A 14,369-nucleotide genomic window follows, 5' to 3' on the forward strand; every position below is an offset into this window, starting at 1 on the left:
CCTTGCTTCCTTCCCCCCCACACACACTCCTCCCTCCCTCTTTCCCCTCTCTCTTCTTTTATATTCTCCCCCTCCTTCCTTCCTCCTCTTTCCTTGCTTCCTTCCATTCTCCTTCACTTCCTTCTTTCCCTTTCCCCCTCCCTCCTCCCACTTCCTTCCTTCATTTGTTCCTCTTTTCTGCCTCCCTCCCTCCCTTCTTTCTCTCTCCCTCCCTTCCTTTCTTCATTCCTTTTCTCCTTCCTTCCTTCCTTCCTTCCTTCCTTCCTTCCTTCCTTCCTTCCTTCCTTCCTTCCTTCCTTCCTTCGCCATTTTTCACCAAGGGCAGGAATAGCCCTCCCCAGCTACTTAGAAGTGGAGTGCAGAATTTGGGGCTGGGGTATGAGATGGAGGCAGAAGGCTGCCCATGGATTCCTAGGCCCCCAGTTTTAGGACCCCCGTCTCTGCCACCCTCACTACGCTCCCAATTACACAGAAGACGCAGAGATGACCCCACAAAAATAAGGTGCCAGGGTTGAACAACCACGTCAGCAATGGACAACCCTGAATAGGATTCACCCCTCACACGGCGTCTGCCAGGACTCTCTGTATAAATGGGGTGCAGCATCCTCCCCTCGGTGGGACTGTGGGGTCCCGGGTCAAACTCGGGGTCACACCATGCCGGCTGAAAGCTGGGGGCGTCTACCTGTCCGGCATCTGGTGATGACCTATAAAGCCCTAAATGGCTTGGGTCCGGGATATCTGAGGGAACACCTGCTGCCGGCATCAAGTTCCCTTCGTCCAGTGCGCTCCCACAGGGAGGGTCTTCTCAGGGTGCCACCGGTAAGAGATTGCCGGCGGACGACACCCAGGGATAGGGCCTTCTCAGTGGGGGCGCCTGCCCTCTGGAACCAGCTGCCAGTGGAGCTGAGGACTGCCCCCGACCTCCGTTCATTCCGCCGGGACCTGAAGACCTGGCTCTTCGAGCTCTCTGGCCCAGGCTGAGGATCAATCTTATTTTAACTGGGGTTTTATTTGGCAGGGACACATACAATTTTTTCTTTTTAAATCTGTTTTTAACTTTTGTATTTCGGTTTTTTAATTACCCTGTAAACCGCCCTGAGTCCTTCGGGAAAGGGCGGTATAGAAATGTAATAAAATAAATAAATAAATCTGATCTCTTTCGTATGGACGGTGCTTGAGCTTCAGTGGTTAGATGGCCTAGAGATTTCGGGGTGTTTGAACACAGGCCTTCCTATTCCTATTTTAGCATTCCTATTTTACTGTGTTTTAATACTCTGAGTGAAACGATAATATATGCAGGTAATCCTCAACTTACGTCCACAAGGGAGCCCAAAATTTCTATTGCTAAGCAAGATATTTGTTAACTGAGTTTTACGACCTTTTCTTGCCACAGTAGTTAACTGAATCACTGCAGTTGTTAAGTTAGTGACACAGTCGTTAAGTGAATCTGCCTTCCCCATGGATTCTGCTTGTCAGAAGGTCGCAAAAGGGGAATCCCCTGGCCTCGGGACGCTGCAACTGTCATAAATACGAGTCAGTTGCCAAGAATCCAATTTTTGTGACTATGTGGATGCTGCAACCGTCGTGTGAAAAACGGTCGCGAGTTGCTTTTCTTGGTGCCCTTGTAACTTTGAATGGACACTAAATGAAGCATTGTAAGTCGAGGACTGCCTGCATTGCTAGTCTGGGCATGACAGGCCATGTGCTAAATAAGGAATAATCACACTCCAGGACATCCCCAGCAACCAAGATCTTGGAATCTGGGGCAAAGACTCGTGGGGGGGGGGTCAGAGCTTGCGCTGGGTGCAAGCAGCCCCCCAAACAGGCTCGGACTCCAATTCCTATCATCCCCAGCCAGAGCGGTATGAACCCAGGAGGTGGCCAGAGGGCAGTTCTGTTCCTGCAGATGGACCCGAGAGGCCTTCCCTTGCAGCCAGCCCGCTCTCGGAATCTCTCCGTGCTGCAAGGCAGGCAGATGTTCCCCAGGTGAGGTTCTGCCTGCCAGGATAACAACAGAAGCCCCTGTGGTTCCACTGGCAGCCCACTGCAAGGCTGCCGCTGCGGACATCCGCCTGCTCGCCAGGCTGCTTCTGAAAGCTCAGAGCCCACTTTCCAACTTTTTTTTTTATTAAAAAGTTTTAACATACATTTTATCTTTAACAACTTTTGCAGGGACCGATGGGAGTTGTAGTCCCGACGCATACGGGGAGAGGAGGTTAGAACAGGCTGTTTCGGACTGTACCATCTTTCCTGTCGCCTCCTCTGGAGGGAACAACTCTCCCCTTATAGAAATGCGTGCACTCGCCCCTTCCTGACCTCAGGCGTGAGAGACTACAATCCCCAGAATGCCCAGCTCCCCTCGGGGGTCGCAGGTCTCAAGGCATCTGGATGCTTCTTCCCCGCCCTCAACGTGGGTCACCCCAAGGAATTGGTATGCCCCAAGCCCTTCTCCTCCCCCCGGACTGCGTGGTCTGGCCCTGCCCATCCGAGTTGGTATCGCCCGACTTGAGAATTATTTTCGGAGCGGGGGCAGGGAGGCGCGGGCCCGGCCTCGCCCCACACCGGGAGGCGTCCTCCTTGTCCCCCGCCCGCGCTTGACAGCCTGCCAGCTTCCGTCGTGCTCCCCTTGCTGCACGACTTCCCCCCCCGAGCGGGCGGACTTGGTTTCTCCCGCTCCCCCCTCCCCGCGGGGAGTCCTTTCGGCCGCGTCCGACTCTGGGCGCGGCGGGATAGCCTCATCACTGGGCCGGCGGGGCGAGATCGCTCCGCGCGCTCCCGAGTCAAGTCCCGGCCGCCGCCGTCGCGCGCTCTGAGCAGCAGCAGCAGCAGCAGCAGCGGCCGAGCGCGATCCTTCCGCCCCTGGAGCAGCGGAAACGAGTCCCCCGCCCCCCGGCCCCCTCGTGCGGCGGCGGCGGCGGTGGCGGCGGCGCTGCAGGAGCGGCAGCGGGTAGGTGGAGGCCGACTGGGGAAGGCCGTGCAGTTCCCCCTTCTCTCCCTCCTCCTGCTGGGCTTTCCCTCCCCCCTCCCCCTCCAGCCTGCAGCCCCCCGGCCAAGCGCTCCCGACCCCCCATGCAAGCCCGGAAAGCCGCCTAGTCCGGGGCAGCCGCTCCCCCCGCCGCCCCGGCCGCCGCCGGTCCCGTAGCAGCGCCCGCCCCATTGCACAACCTCCGGGCGCTCCGCCGGCAGCCGCCCTTTCGCCCCGAGCAGTGGGGAGGGGCCGCCCGCCCGCCCTCTGCCCCCCCGGACCCCCCGCCCCTTTCTACGCCCCCTACCACGACCTCTGCCCCCGCAGCCCCCGCTCTCCGCGGCCCCTCCTCCCCGAAAGCGGCCAGGACGCTTCCCAGGCGAGCACCCCCCCTCCCTCGCTTTTGGGGGGGTCCGCGATCGCCCCAAGTGTAAATTGGTGCATTGGGCTGCCCCCTCCCCGTCATTCCCTCCCCCCCCGAAGGAAACTGGGCTTCCTCCTGCACCCCCCACCCACTCCCTGGCGCCTCGGGAGGGGCTTCTTGTGCCGGGGGGGGGGAAGGCAGGGCGGAGGTGGAGACGCTGGGCTGGCAGGTGGGCGCCCCCTCCCCAAAAGAGCAGTCGAGGCACCTCCGGGGCTAATGAGCCTGGCTGGAGGCTGTCATTACGGGCAAATGACTCCCCGGGAGAGCCGGCGCTTTCCCCCGGGGCGTCCCAGGGCTCTGCCTTCAAATGGTGTCTGTGTGTGTGTGTGTTTGCGCGCATGTTTTGTGTGTGTGTGTGTGTGTGTGTGAGAGAGAGAGTGAATTCGGTATCTTGCCAGCAGCCAAACAGGATGTACTCAGCTGGGCCAAGGTGGGCCTAGTTCAAGGCAGGGAGGGGCATCATGGCACCTGGCAGACTGCAGCATCTTGTGGGGGGTTGCCTCTTTGCAATTGCGGGGGGGGGGGGCTCTGTGCCGTCGTGACTTTTGCAGAGTTAGGCCCAAGAACCCCCCCCTCCCTCCCTCCCTCCCTTCACCAGCCTTGCATCAGTTCTTCTTGCACTTCCTCCTGAAAACCAGCTGGGCTGGCAAACACACCCACTGCCATGCCTCAGCCCCTCCACCAGTGGGGGGGGGGGCAAAGCAGCTCTCCCAGGGACCCGGTTGTACTGGGCAGCCCGGACCTTCGGTGGGGACCCCAACAGCGGCAGGACCCCTTGCGCCAGGTGAGATGCCCACCACCTGTTGAGGCCCAGAGTGGGGGGCGCTTGGAGTTGATGCAACACCGCAGAAGGGGAGGGGGTCTACTGCACTCCCAACTCTTAGGGTCTCTGCTGAGCTTGGAGGGTGGAGCCCCAAAGTCATACTGGAGTTTCGAGAAAGGCAGGGAGAGTGAGAATGAAAGAGGAAATGCCAGCTGCGGAAAGTTGCCCGTGGGCATCGGGAGTCCCTCCCCCTGGGTGAGGGTCACCGATGGAGACTCTGGTGCTGTGGCTTTCCAGTTGGGGGGGGCAGCCCTCTCCCTGCCGCAGCCCTCTGGGGAACCCACTGCTTTTTACTTCCTGTGCGCAGTTTTTTCCGCCTCTTTGTTCCTCTTCGGATGGTGTTTCTCAACCTCGGCTGCTTTCGGATATGTGGACTTCAACTCCCAGAATTCCCCAGCCATCTTAAAGGGGCCAAGGCTGAGAAACGCTGCTCTAGAACAGGGGTCTGCAACTTTGACCGCTTTAAGACTCGTGGACTATAGTTCCCAGAATTCCTCAGCCAGCATAGCTGGCCGAGGAATTCTGGGAGCTGAAGTCCACGAGTCTTAAAGCGGTCAAGGTTGCAGACCCCCACTCTAGAATACAAGTGGTCCTCAAGTTCATTTAGTAACTGTTTGAAGTTACAACAGCTGTGAAAAAAGTGAGTTATGACCATTTTTCGCACTTACGACCGTTTGCCACAACCCCGTGGTCACATGATCAAAATTCAGATACTTGGCAGCTGACTCATATTTATGACGGTCGCAGTATCCTGGAGTCACGCGATCCCCTTTTGCAACCATCTGGCAAGCAGAGTCAATGGGGGAAGCCAGATTCACTTAACAACCGTGTCACTAACTGAACACTTAAGAAATGTCTCACTTAGCAATGGAAATGTCGGGCTCATTTGTCCTAAGTCAAGGTACGAGTGTGGTGTTCTGCTGCCAAACCAGGAAAGCAAAATATTTATAAAGTTGGATTAATACTGCAGCTATTGGGGTGGATTGAGGAGAAACGCCCCCCCTGCCGGTGGGGTTTGGCTGGAAATTCAGGGTGCTATGCTATCTCGTGGAAAAGGCAGTGCAAATAAAGTATTTTATATTTCATAATGTACCGCTTTATAAAACCTTGGTAAGGCCACACCTGGAATACAGCATCCCGTTTTGGCCACCACATTACAAAAAAGATGTTGAGACTTTGGGGGGGGGAAAAGTGCAGAGAAGAGCGACAGAGGTGATTAAAGGCCTGGAGGCTAAAAGATGCGAAGAACGGCTGCAGGATTTGGGTTTGTCTACTTTAATGAAAAGAAGGAGGAGGGGTGACATGATAGCAGCCTTCCAGTATTTGAGGGGCTGCCGCGAAGAAGAGGAGGGGGTGAACCTATTTTCCAAAGCACCTGAAGGCAGGGCGAGAAACAACGGATGGAAACTGATCCAGGATAGAAGCAACTTGGAAATTGGGAGGAATTCCCTGACAATTAGAACAATTCAATCAGTGGAACGACTTGTCTCCAGAAGTTGTGGGTGCTCCAACACTGGAGGTTTTCAAGAAGAGACTGGGCAGCCGTTTATCCGGAATTGTATAGGACCTGCTGCTTGAGCAGGGGGCTGGACTAGAAGACCTCCACGGGCCCTCCCGGCTCTGTTCTATTCTAAATAAATGCAGGGTTTTCCCCTGTTGTGAATCTGCCAGCCAGGCAGGTTTGCAGCGGGGGGGGGGGGCTGAGGACTCGGTCCCGCTGGGTTCCCGTTTGTCGAGTCTCTTGCCAGCCATGCCCCCCCCCTTGCTGCGCTCCAGGAAGGCTTCCAGATTCCCACAGCGGAGGATCAGAGCGGCCTGCAGCTTCGGACTGCGGAGGAACAGGGAAAGCCTGTGATCTGGGATGAATTGGAGGACGTGTGTGTGTGTGTGTGTGTGTGAGAGAGAGAGAGAGAGAGAGAGAGAGAGAGAGAGAAAGAGAGGGGGGACTCTGATCCTCCTGCCTCCCTCCCTGCAGCCACTTGGGCTTCCCCATAGCCCTCCATTTCTAATGGGGTGTGTGTGTCTGGCATCTTGCAGAAGTGCCAGGAGTCCATTCCCTCCCTGCCCATGGCAGAGATGCCCATTTTGGAAGATGGCACCCGGTGCTTCCCCTTCTATGATTCAGCTCTGCCTCCCCCCTCCCCTGGTGCCCCCCGCTTGCTTTGGGGGCCCTGGCAACTGGGAGCCGGGAAGTCCCAGCTTGGCCTGTTCCCCGTTCAGATTTTTTAAGGCTGCTCTAGGCTTTCTGGGCTGGAGCAAAGGCCAAGCAGCAGCGGGAAAGGCCGCTCTTTCCTTGCCCCCCCCCAGGAAGGAGCAGCCCCCTCGCCAGAGGAAGCCGCACTTGGCTGCCTTCCCTTCCCACTTCCTCCCTCCCTCGAGCAGGCCGGATCCGTCCCTCGCTCTCGGCTTTCTCATCCCGTTGCCTAGGCAACCGCCTCCCGGAGCATAGAGCAGTGTGTGTGTGTCTGTGTGTGTGAGAGAGAGTGGCCGGTCGCCTTAGCAACCCTCTTTTTGGCTTCTTTGGGGTGGCGGGGGGGGGTTCCATAGGGGGTGACCCCACCCTTCTTTGCCAAAGGCTGCAACCACAGCGGCTTTGCCAGGAAGTGAAAATCCAGCTGCTTTGAGTGTCTTCCCCACTTCTCCCCGGCCTCTTTCCCATTCAGAAGGGGTCATGGGAATTGGGGGGGCGCCTACCGTGTCGGGGTGTGTGTGTGTGACTAGGAAAGTAACTCCTCTCGTGGTCAGCGGGCAGGTCGAGATGCCTTCCTGCAGTGGATTTGGGTGAGGAGCATTAAGGAAAGATGGGGACGGTTATCTTGGTATTTCTAAGTGGGACCCTTCCCACTTTGTGTGTGTGTGTGTGTGTGTGTGTGCCTTCCCCCCCTTTGCACCTGTAGGTGTTTGGGGTTGCAATCAGTGAGTAGAGTCACTTCCTTTCTCTGCTTAGCAGCAGTTTCCAGACTGGCCTGCCTTCTCCACCCCCCTGCGCCCCCACATGACTTGGGGATTTGAGGGGGCCTGGGTTGCAAGGGGGGCTGAGCAATCCCTCAAATCCCCCTTTTAGGGGTCCTTCGAGTGGGGTCAGGCACGGGAGGGTGAGCTTCCTGCAGTGGCAAAGGGTCAGGCCTTGAGTGGATTGCAGATGTTCAAAATCCACTCCCTTCTCGGCAGCCCCGCCTGGATCTGGTCCACCACGGTCAGTCGGTCCCTTTGCCCCCCCCCTAAAAGGGAGTCGGGTGTCCGGCTGGACCAGGGACAAACAGGGGAGACGCGAGGCACAGTGGCAAATTGTGGCTGCATCCATTTTTCGGGCGCCATTTGTGGGGGGTCTTCCTCTTTTTGCAAGTGGGAAAATATTTTTACTTTTTTATATATATATATTTTGTTGATTTTTTTTAAACATGTAAAAATATTTTTAATCCAGCAGGCGCTTTGGGCTGCCACGTGGATGCTATAGCTTTGTATTTTTATTTATTACAGGTAATCCTTGACTTACAACCTCAACTGAGGCCAACATTTCTGTTGTTAAGTGAGTTTTGCCCCATTTTACGACCTTTCCTGCCTCGGTTGTTAAGCGAATCGCAGCAGTTGTTAATAACTCGGTTAAGTGAAGGTGGCTACCCCGTTGAACTTTGCTCGTCGGAGGGTCACAAAAGAGGACGTGACCCCACCCACCCACCCACCCACCCAGGGGATGCTGCAACTGTCATAAAGCAAGGATCTGAGTTTTGACCACACCATCATGGTGTGATTCTAACTCTGAAAAACATGTCACTTTTTTCAGTGCTGTTGTAACTGAATGGTCACTAAATTGAGTTATTGTAAGTTGAGGACTGGATGTGCTGTGATTGTGTGTGAATTCTTGGCTGCTGTTCTACGGTTCCCCTTTAATTTGACTGGAAAGCTGTTTGGCGGAAATGCAAGATCTTCTTCCTGAAAATCAGAGTTAATAATTTCCTACGATTGTGGTTTCCCATGATTCCCTCTCTCTCTCTCTTTCCCCAGGCAGGATCGTGGCTAAGTGAAAGGGGCTGCTGGCCAAGCCCCTGGGCCCCCCACCCCCACCCCCCCAGCCACCATGAGTGAACTGGAGCAGTTGAAGCAGGAAGCAGAGCAGCTGCGGAACCAGATCCGGGTGAGTTACACGGAGGAGGAGTGGGGCTGCAACAAGGTTCTAGTCCTCAGGGAGGTGACAAACGCATCTTGAGAAACCAGGTGGCGGCCTTCACATCACCATCCTTGTGCTCACTGCTGGCCATGGGGGTGCTGGAGGATCCAGCGCTCTTGACTTCCCCAGGAAGGGGGGATGAAGGGGGCTGTTGGGACCGGGGGAGGCAGTGGGCACTTCCTGGTGGGGGGGCAAAGCTGCTGAAGGGCACACAGGTTGTCTGTGGAGCCGGCGTGAGCCCCCTCTTCCTCCTCTCGCTTGCAGGACGCCAGGAAAGCATGTGGCGATTCCACACTGACCCAGGTGAGGCAGCTGCGCTCAGTGAGGGGGGGAGGAGGTGGCCTTTGGGGCCCCCTCCCTCCCCCCACTGACCCCTCTCTTCCTCGACTCAAGATCACCGCTGGCCTCGATCCGGTGGGCCGGATCCAGATGCGAACGAGGCGGACGCTGCGTGGCCACCTGGCCAAGATCTACGCCATGCATTGGGGGACGGACTCCAGGTGAGAGCCAGGATGGGGCAGCCGGCAAGGGGGCTGAACCCCCCCTCCCCCCAGTAAAGAAGGGTGGGAGAGTTGGAAACGTCCTTGGGGGGAGGTCCCCATCCCTGCCCCCCGAACGACCAAGGCTCTGAGCCCCGTCTCCCTCCTTGTCGCTCCAGACTTTTGGTTAGTGCCTCTCAAGATGGGAAGCTGATCATCTGGGACAGCTACACCACCAACAAGGTGAGGCCAAAGGCGGACGGCCTTTGGGGGGGCAGCTGGAAACGGTCCACGCAGGGCTTAGGGCCCTGGGGCCGCGCCCCACTGAACGCCCCTCTCCTTTCAGGTTCACGCCATTCCGCTCCGGTCGTCCTGGGTGATGACCTGCGCCTACGCGCCCTCTGGGAACTACGTTGCCTGCGGCGGCCTGGACAACATTTGCTCCATCTACAGCCTGAAAACCCGCGAAGGGAACGTCCGGGTCAGTCGGGAGCTGCCAGGACACACGGGTGAGGCCACGGACTCGCTCTTCCCCTGGGGAGGGACTGGAGCCTCCTCCGTCCCCCCTCGCCCGCCCTAACGGGCGACCCTCCTCTCCTCCACCAGGGTACCTCTCCTGCTGTCGCTTTCTGACCGATAACCAGATCATCACCAGTTCGGGAGACACGACTTGGTGAGTGGCCGGACTTCGATCCAAGTGGACGCCAAGCCAAGGGCTGTCTCTTGTGTGTGTCTCTGTGTGTGTGTGTGTGTTTGTTTGTTTGTTGTGATATATCAGCGACTCACTTGCTAGACAGATTTTGGAGCTGTCACTGTGGCTGAGACCCCCCCCCCAGAAGTGGATAACAAGTAGTCCTTGAACTGTTTGTTTATTGACCGTTCAGAGTTACAGGGGTGGCAGTTCGGCAGTTTGAGTCTCAGCCTTCCCTCCTTCTGAGGTCGGTAAAATGAGGACCCAGATTGTTGGGGGAGGGGGGGCAATATGCTGACTCCGCAAACCGCTTAGAGAGGGCTGGGAAGCACTGAAAAGTGGTATATAAGTCTAAGCGCCGTTGACAAAAAGTGACTGACAACCGTTTTTCACATTTGGAACCCTGGCAGTGTCATCATGGTCACGAGATCCAAATCCAGAAAATTGATTGGCGACTGGCTCGTATTTAACAACGGTCACAGTGTCCCAGAGCGTTCACGTGATCCCCTTTCTGACAAGCAGTCAGGTTCGCTTAACAAACCCAGTTGATAACGTAACAAGCGACGTGATTCCCTTGACAGCCAGGGGGACAAAGCTCATAAAATGGGGCTGAACCTACTTAGCAGCAGAAAGTTTGAGCTCAATTCTAGCCATAAATCCAGGACTCCCTGTACTTAGCCACGATCATCCCAGGGTATTAGAATTAAGAAAAATCTACAAAAAGACACCGTAAAGTCAGCCGGTGCGGGACAATGTCCCAAAGTGATTTCACTCCGATTCAGCCACAACGTGTTCTCTAAGGCTGTCTGTCCCGCGTCCGTCTTGGCACGGTGTATTAACCCCCACCGCACCCCCAGGGAGTGGTCAAATCTGGAGTGCTGAAGCCGCGTGGGGGTCGTGCCTGACTGCCTTTCCTCCTTGCCAGTGCCCTGTGGGACATCGAGACGGGCCAACAGACCACCACCTTCACAGGCCACAGCGGGGACGTCATGTCCCTCTCGCTCTCGCCAGACATGCGCTCCTTCATCTCGGGCGCTTGCGATGCTTCGGTCAAGCTGTGGGACATCCGAGACAGCATGTGCCGGCAGACCTTCACGGGACACGAATCCGACATCAACGCTGTTTGTGTGAGTGCAGAGCTTGACGTGTGTGTATGTGTGAGAGAGAGAGAGAAAGAGGGGGCGGGTGGAGGGCTTGCAGGAGACCAGACTCGGAAGACACCGTTTGAGATGCTGTCTCGTGGCAAGCATCTAGGCCAGAGCTTCTCAGCCTTGGCCACTGTTAGGCACAAACAACCAGACTTACAAATGTAGAGTTCAAAGTAGCTACTTTATTGTTCTGTGCCTGTAGTGCAGGAATCTTCCCAACTGGCCGTTTGCCTCCGGGAAAGACTAGCTGAGTCTCGAGGGGGAGGTCAGACTTTGTCCTCGCGTGTTTACGTAACGAGTCTGTGCTAATTCAAGGTGCTGGTGAGATTCAAGGTGCTGGTGATGACCTATAAAGCCCTAAATGGCTTGGGTCTGGGATATCCGAGGGAACACCTGCTGCCGGCATCAAGCTCCCTTCGTCCTGTGCGCTCCCACAGGGAGGGTCTTCTCAGGGTACCGCCGGTAAAAGATTGCCGGCGGACAATACCCAGGGGGAGGGCCTTCTCTGTGGATGCGCCTGCCCTTTGGAACCAGCTACCTGTAGAGCTTAGGACTGCCCCTGACCTTCGCTCATTCCGCCGGGACCTGAAGACCTGGCTCTTTGAGCTCTCTGGCCTGGTCTGAGAATATTAATTGGGATTTTAATTGTATTTTAACTGGGGATTTCAAGGTTAATATAATCTTTTTAATTGATTTTTTGTAATTGTTGTATTGTTTTTAAAAAGCCTTGTGAACCACCCTGAGTCCTACGGGAGAACGGCGGTATATAAATTGAATAAATAAATAAAATAAATAAATAAATAATCCCCCACTTGATCTCAGCTGGGACGATTGCTCCGCGACAGCCATTTTAAGGTGGGTGGACTTCAATTCCCAGGATTCCCTAGCTCTCTCTCCTTAGCCGTCTCCCCTTTTCCTTTCTCACCCAGTTCTTTCCCAACGGGAATGCCTTCACCACGGGTTCCGATGATGCCACCTGTCGCCTCTTCGACCTACGTGCCGACCAGGAGCTGATGCTGTACTCGCACGACAACATCATTTGCGGCATCACCTCGGTGGCCTTCTCCCGCAGCGGACGCCTCCTGCTGGCCGGCTACGATGACTTCAACTGCAACATTTGGGACTCCATGAAGGGCGACCGGGCAGGTGAGCGGCCGGCAGAAGCTCGTCCTCCTTCCACCTCGGCCTCAGAAACCAGATCAGACCATAGTCTGCCCTGTTTTTGGCCCCAAGAACCACGTGTGGAGTTTTTTTGAGTTGCTTCTTTATAGTTGTTTGAGGGGTCCCCGATGCTCTCTCTCTCGAGCTCGGTGGTTTCCTTGTGGCCACTTTGTGACCGACGTAGGGAGCCCATCACTGCTAGAAGTGGGGGTGTGGGGGTTGTGAGGAGGAGGAAGCAAAGGACGTCTCATTATCCCAACTAGAAAACATCCCCAGTGCTGGGTGTTCTTGTTGTTTGCCTGTAGACAGATCTTGCCAGATTGAAGCAACTGCCTGCAGTAACTATACGCAGACAGACTCTAGGAGCTGCCGTGTGTGTGTGTGTGCGCGCCCTCTTTGCCCTCCTCCTGCCTAGCAGACACTCCAAGCTCCGCTGCCTCTTTGCCCTCGGGAAAGCCACCCCTCCCTCCTGGGAATCCAGACTGCTTTCCACCGCAGCCAACCTGACAGCCCCGCAAAGTGGACTAAATTCTGCACTAAGCCGTAGCTGTGGCCGGCCTTTGCCACAGCCAGATTGGGTGACCTGCCCATTTGAGCACCTGGAGTCCCCTATCCCAGGCTGTGTGTGGGGGGGGGGAGGGGGTGTCTGGCTGGGCCCATTGGGGAAGCAGGTGAGGGGAGAGCTCCCTGGAGTTTGGAGAGGTCCCTCCAACAGGAGAAGCCTTGGGGTGCTCTGCGCCCCCCGCTACCGTTCCTCCGGGCTCTTCTCCATTGCTAGCAATTCTCTCTCCTTCCAGGGGTCCTCGCTGGCCACGACAACCGGGTCAGCTGCCTGGGCGTGACAGACGATGGCATGGCTGTAGCCACCGGCTCCTGGGACAGCTTCCTGAAAGTCTGGAACTGAACCAGCCTCCAGCTGGATGGGGGCTGGGGGAAGAAGGGCAGGCGGCCCTTGGTGCCCCCCCCCCGGCTTCTGCCCCCTCTGCTGTGGCCTTGAGCCTCTGCCCCTCAGCTGGCTGCCCTCCCGCTGTCCGTCCCCGTTTCTTTTTCTGCTCCACTTCAACATTATTCTAAGCCAGATTTCCACCTGCAACGTGGAAAGGGGGGGGGAAAGGATGTCAGTGAAGCTGCCGAGGGGGAGCAGGGGGTTGCCAGCCTTGCAAATAAAAGGTGTTGAGGGGTTACAACGCAGCACTGTGTGATTCCGTCCAGGGAAACGGCAGGGCTGGGGAGGGGAGTGAGAACTTTTTGCACGGCCTCCTCAGCGCTACCTAAGGCAGGGATCTCCAAACTTGGCCACCTTTAAAACTGGTGGACTTCAACTCCCAGAGTTCCCTGGGACTAATGCATTCCTTTTAATAGGTATTACCCATTATTGGCCTGTTTACTCTCTTGTACCGGTAATCCCTTCCTCTGCAATCTCTACGCTCTTGGCCAGACATGTCAAACTCGCGACGTCACGTGACGTCGCACGACGTATTGGAGCTTTTTCTCCACTGCCGGCAATGGGGTGGGCGCCGTTTCCTGATGATGCGTCCGGCCCGTGGGCCAGCAGTTTGACACCCCTGCTCTAGGCGGTAGGAGAACAGCAGGCATGGCTAGCTGAGGAATTCTGGGAGTTGAAGTGCACCAGTCTTAAAGGGGCCAAGTTTGGAGACCCTGCCCTAGAGCAATGGGGTGGGGTGGTTGGGTGGCATTTGGATCCTGGGCAGATGTGGGTTCAGAACACGGGACGGGCCAGGCTGTGCTCGGTTCTTTTTTTTTTTTTTTGGTGGGGGGGGGAGGTTTCCTGCAGAGATTTCCTCCTTTCTTCAGGGCCCGCCCTCCTTTGGGTCTGCTCTAACCTGCAAATGGGAGCACCCCAATCCAGCGGTTCCTAGGATTACAGGATGACCTTTCGGGAGTCCTGGCTAGTTTGTGCCAGGGAGGTGCCTGGGTCCAACATTCCTGGGGTGGGGGCCCCAGTTCAGAAACACCTCCCCTTGTTTTTTTCCTTTCCTTTTCTTAGCTGGCCATCCCTGGTGGTGCAGTGGCTAGAATGCGGTACTGCAGTCTACTTTTGCTGACTGCCAGACGCCAGCAGTTAGATCCAGACTGGCTCAAGGTTGACTCCGCCCCTTCTGTCCGTAAAAAATATGCTGACTCTGTAAGCCGCTTAGACTAGGGCCGTGAAGCTGTATGATAAAGGCTGTTACTATTTGTGCCTGGACTGATTTTCTCTCCCGCTCAAGTGGCCAAAAGAGAGGCAGGCCTAAAGGTTAGCGCCAGTCTTGGGGGGAGGGGGCAGTTTTGATGATGCAACAGCTGATCCCGCTCCTCAAAGACTGGCCACAAAGGGGGAGGGCTCTGTGCTTCTCCAGCTGCCCTTGGCCTGGCGAGACGGTCAGTACAAAGCTGTCCAACAGGTGCAGTCGGTCCTCAACTTACAACCAGGATTGAGCCCAAAGTTCATGTTGTTGAGAAATTTATTGAGTTTTGCCCCATTTTATGACCTTTCCTGCCGTAGTTAA

At 56.2% G+C, this 14,369-nt stretch overlaps 1 protein-coding gene across 3 annotated transcripts; it reads left to right on the forward strand.

The window, feature by feature from the left end:
• The first annotated feature begins 2,725 nt into the window (after nt 1-2,725).
• On the forward strand, nt 2,726-14,212 carry LOC308676649 (guanine nucleotide-binding protein G(I)/G(S)/G(T) subunit beta-2). 3 transcript variants are annotated; one of them, XM_081342633.1, is made up of 11 exons: nt 2,726-2,947; nt 7,693-7,741; nt 8,218-8,347; nt 8,645-8,683; nt 8,774-8,880; nt 9,039-9,102; nt 9,206-9,368; nt 9,466-9,532; nt 10,476-10,677; nt 11,628-11,844; nt 12,657-14,212. In XM_081342633.1, exons 3-11 carry the CDS (start codon nt 8,291-8,293, stop codon nt 12,761-12,763), a joined length of 1,023 nt encoding a protein of 340 aa, XP_081198759.1. In that variant the 5' UTR covers nt 2,726-2,947; nt 7,693-7,741; nt 8,218-8,290; the 3' UTR covers nt 12,764-14,212. The 3 variants fall into 3 exon arrangements, with proteins under 3 accessions (XP_081198759.1, XP_081198758.1, XP_081198760.1); XM_081342632.1 differs by lacking the exon at nt 7,693-7,741 and having other exon boundaries at nt 2,727-2,947; XM_081342634.1 differs by lacking the exons at nt 2,726-2,947; nt 7,693-7,741 and adding an exon at nt 4,155-4,173.
• The last annotated feature ends 157 nt before the right edge of the window (nt 14,213-14,369 follow it).

This window comes from Vipera berus (assembly GCF_964194415.1).
Source record: "Vipera berus genome assembly, chromosome: W".
In the NCBI taxonomy this organism is placed as follows: Eukaryota; Metazoa; Chordata; class Lepidosauria; order Squamata; family Viperidae; genus Vipera; species Vipera berus.

Coding starts and splice junctions, on each gene's coding strand:
- LOC308676649 (XM_081342633.1), top strand. CDS start 8,291: ATGAGTGAACTGGAGCAGTTGAAGCAGGAAGCAGAGCAGCTGCGGAAC. Junction 10,678..11,627: donor CCGACATCAACGCTGTTTGT/GTGAGTGCAGAG, acceptor TTTCTCACCCAG/TTCTTTCCCAACGGGAATGC. Junction 11,845..12,656: donor CATGAAGGGCGACCGGGCAG/GTGAGCGGCCGG, acceptor CTCTCCTTCCAG/GGGTCCTCGCTGGCCACGAC.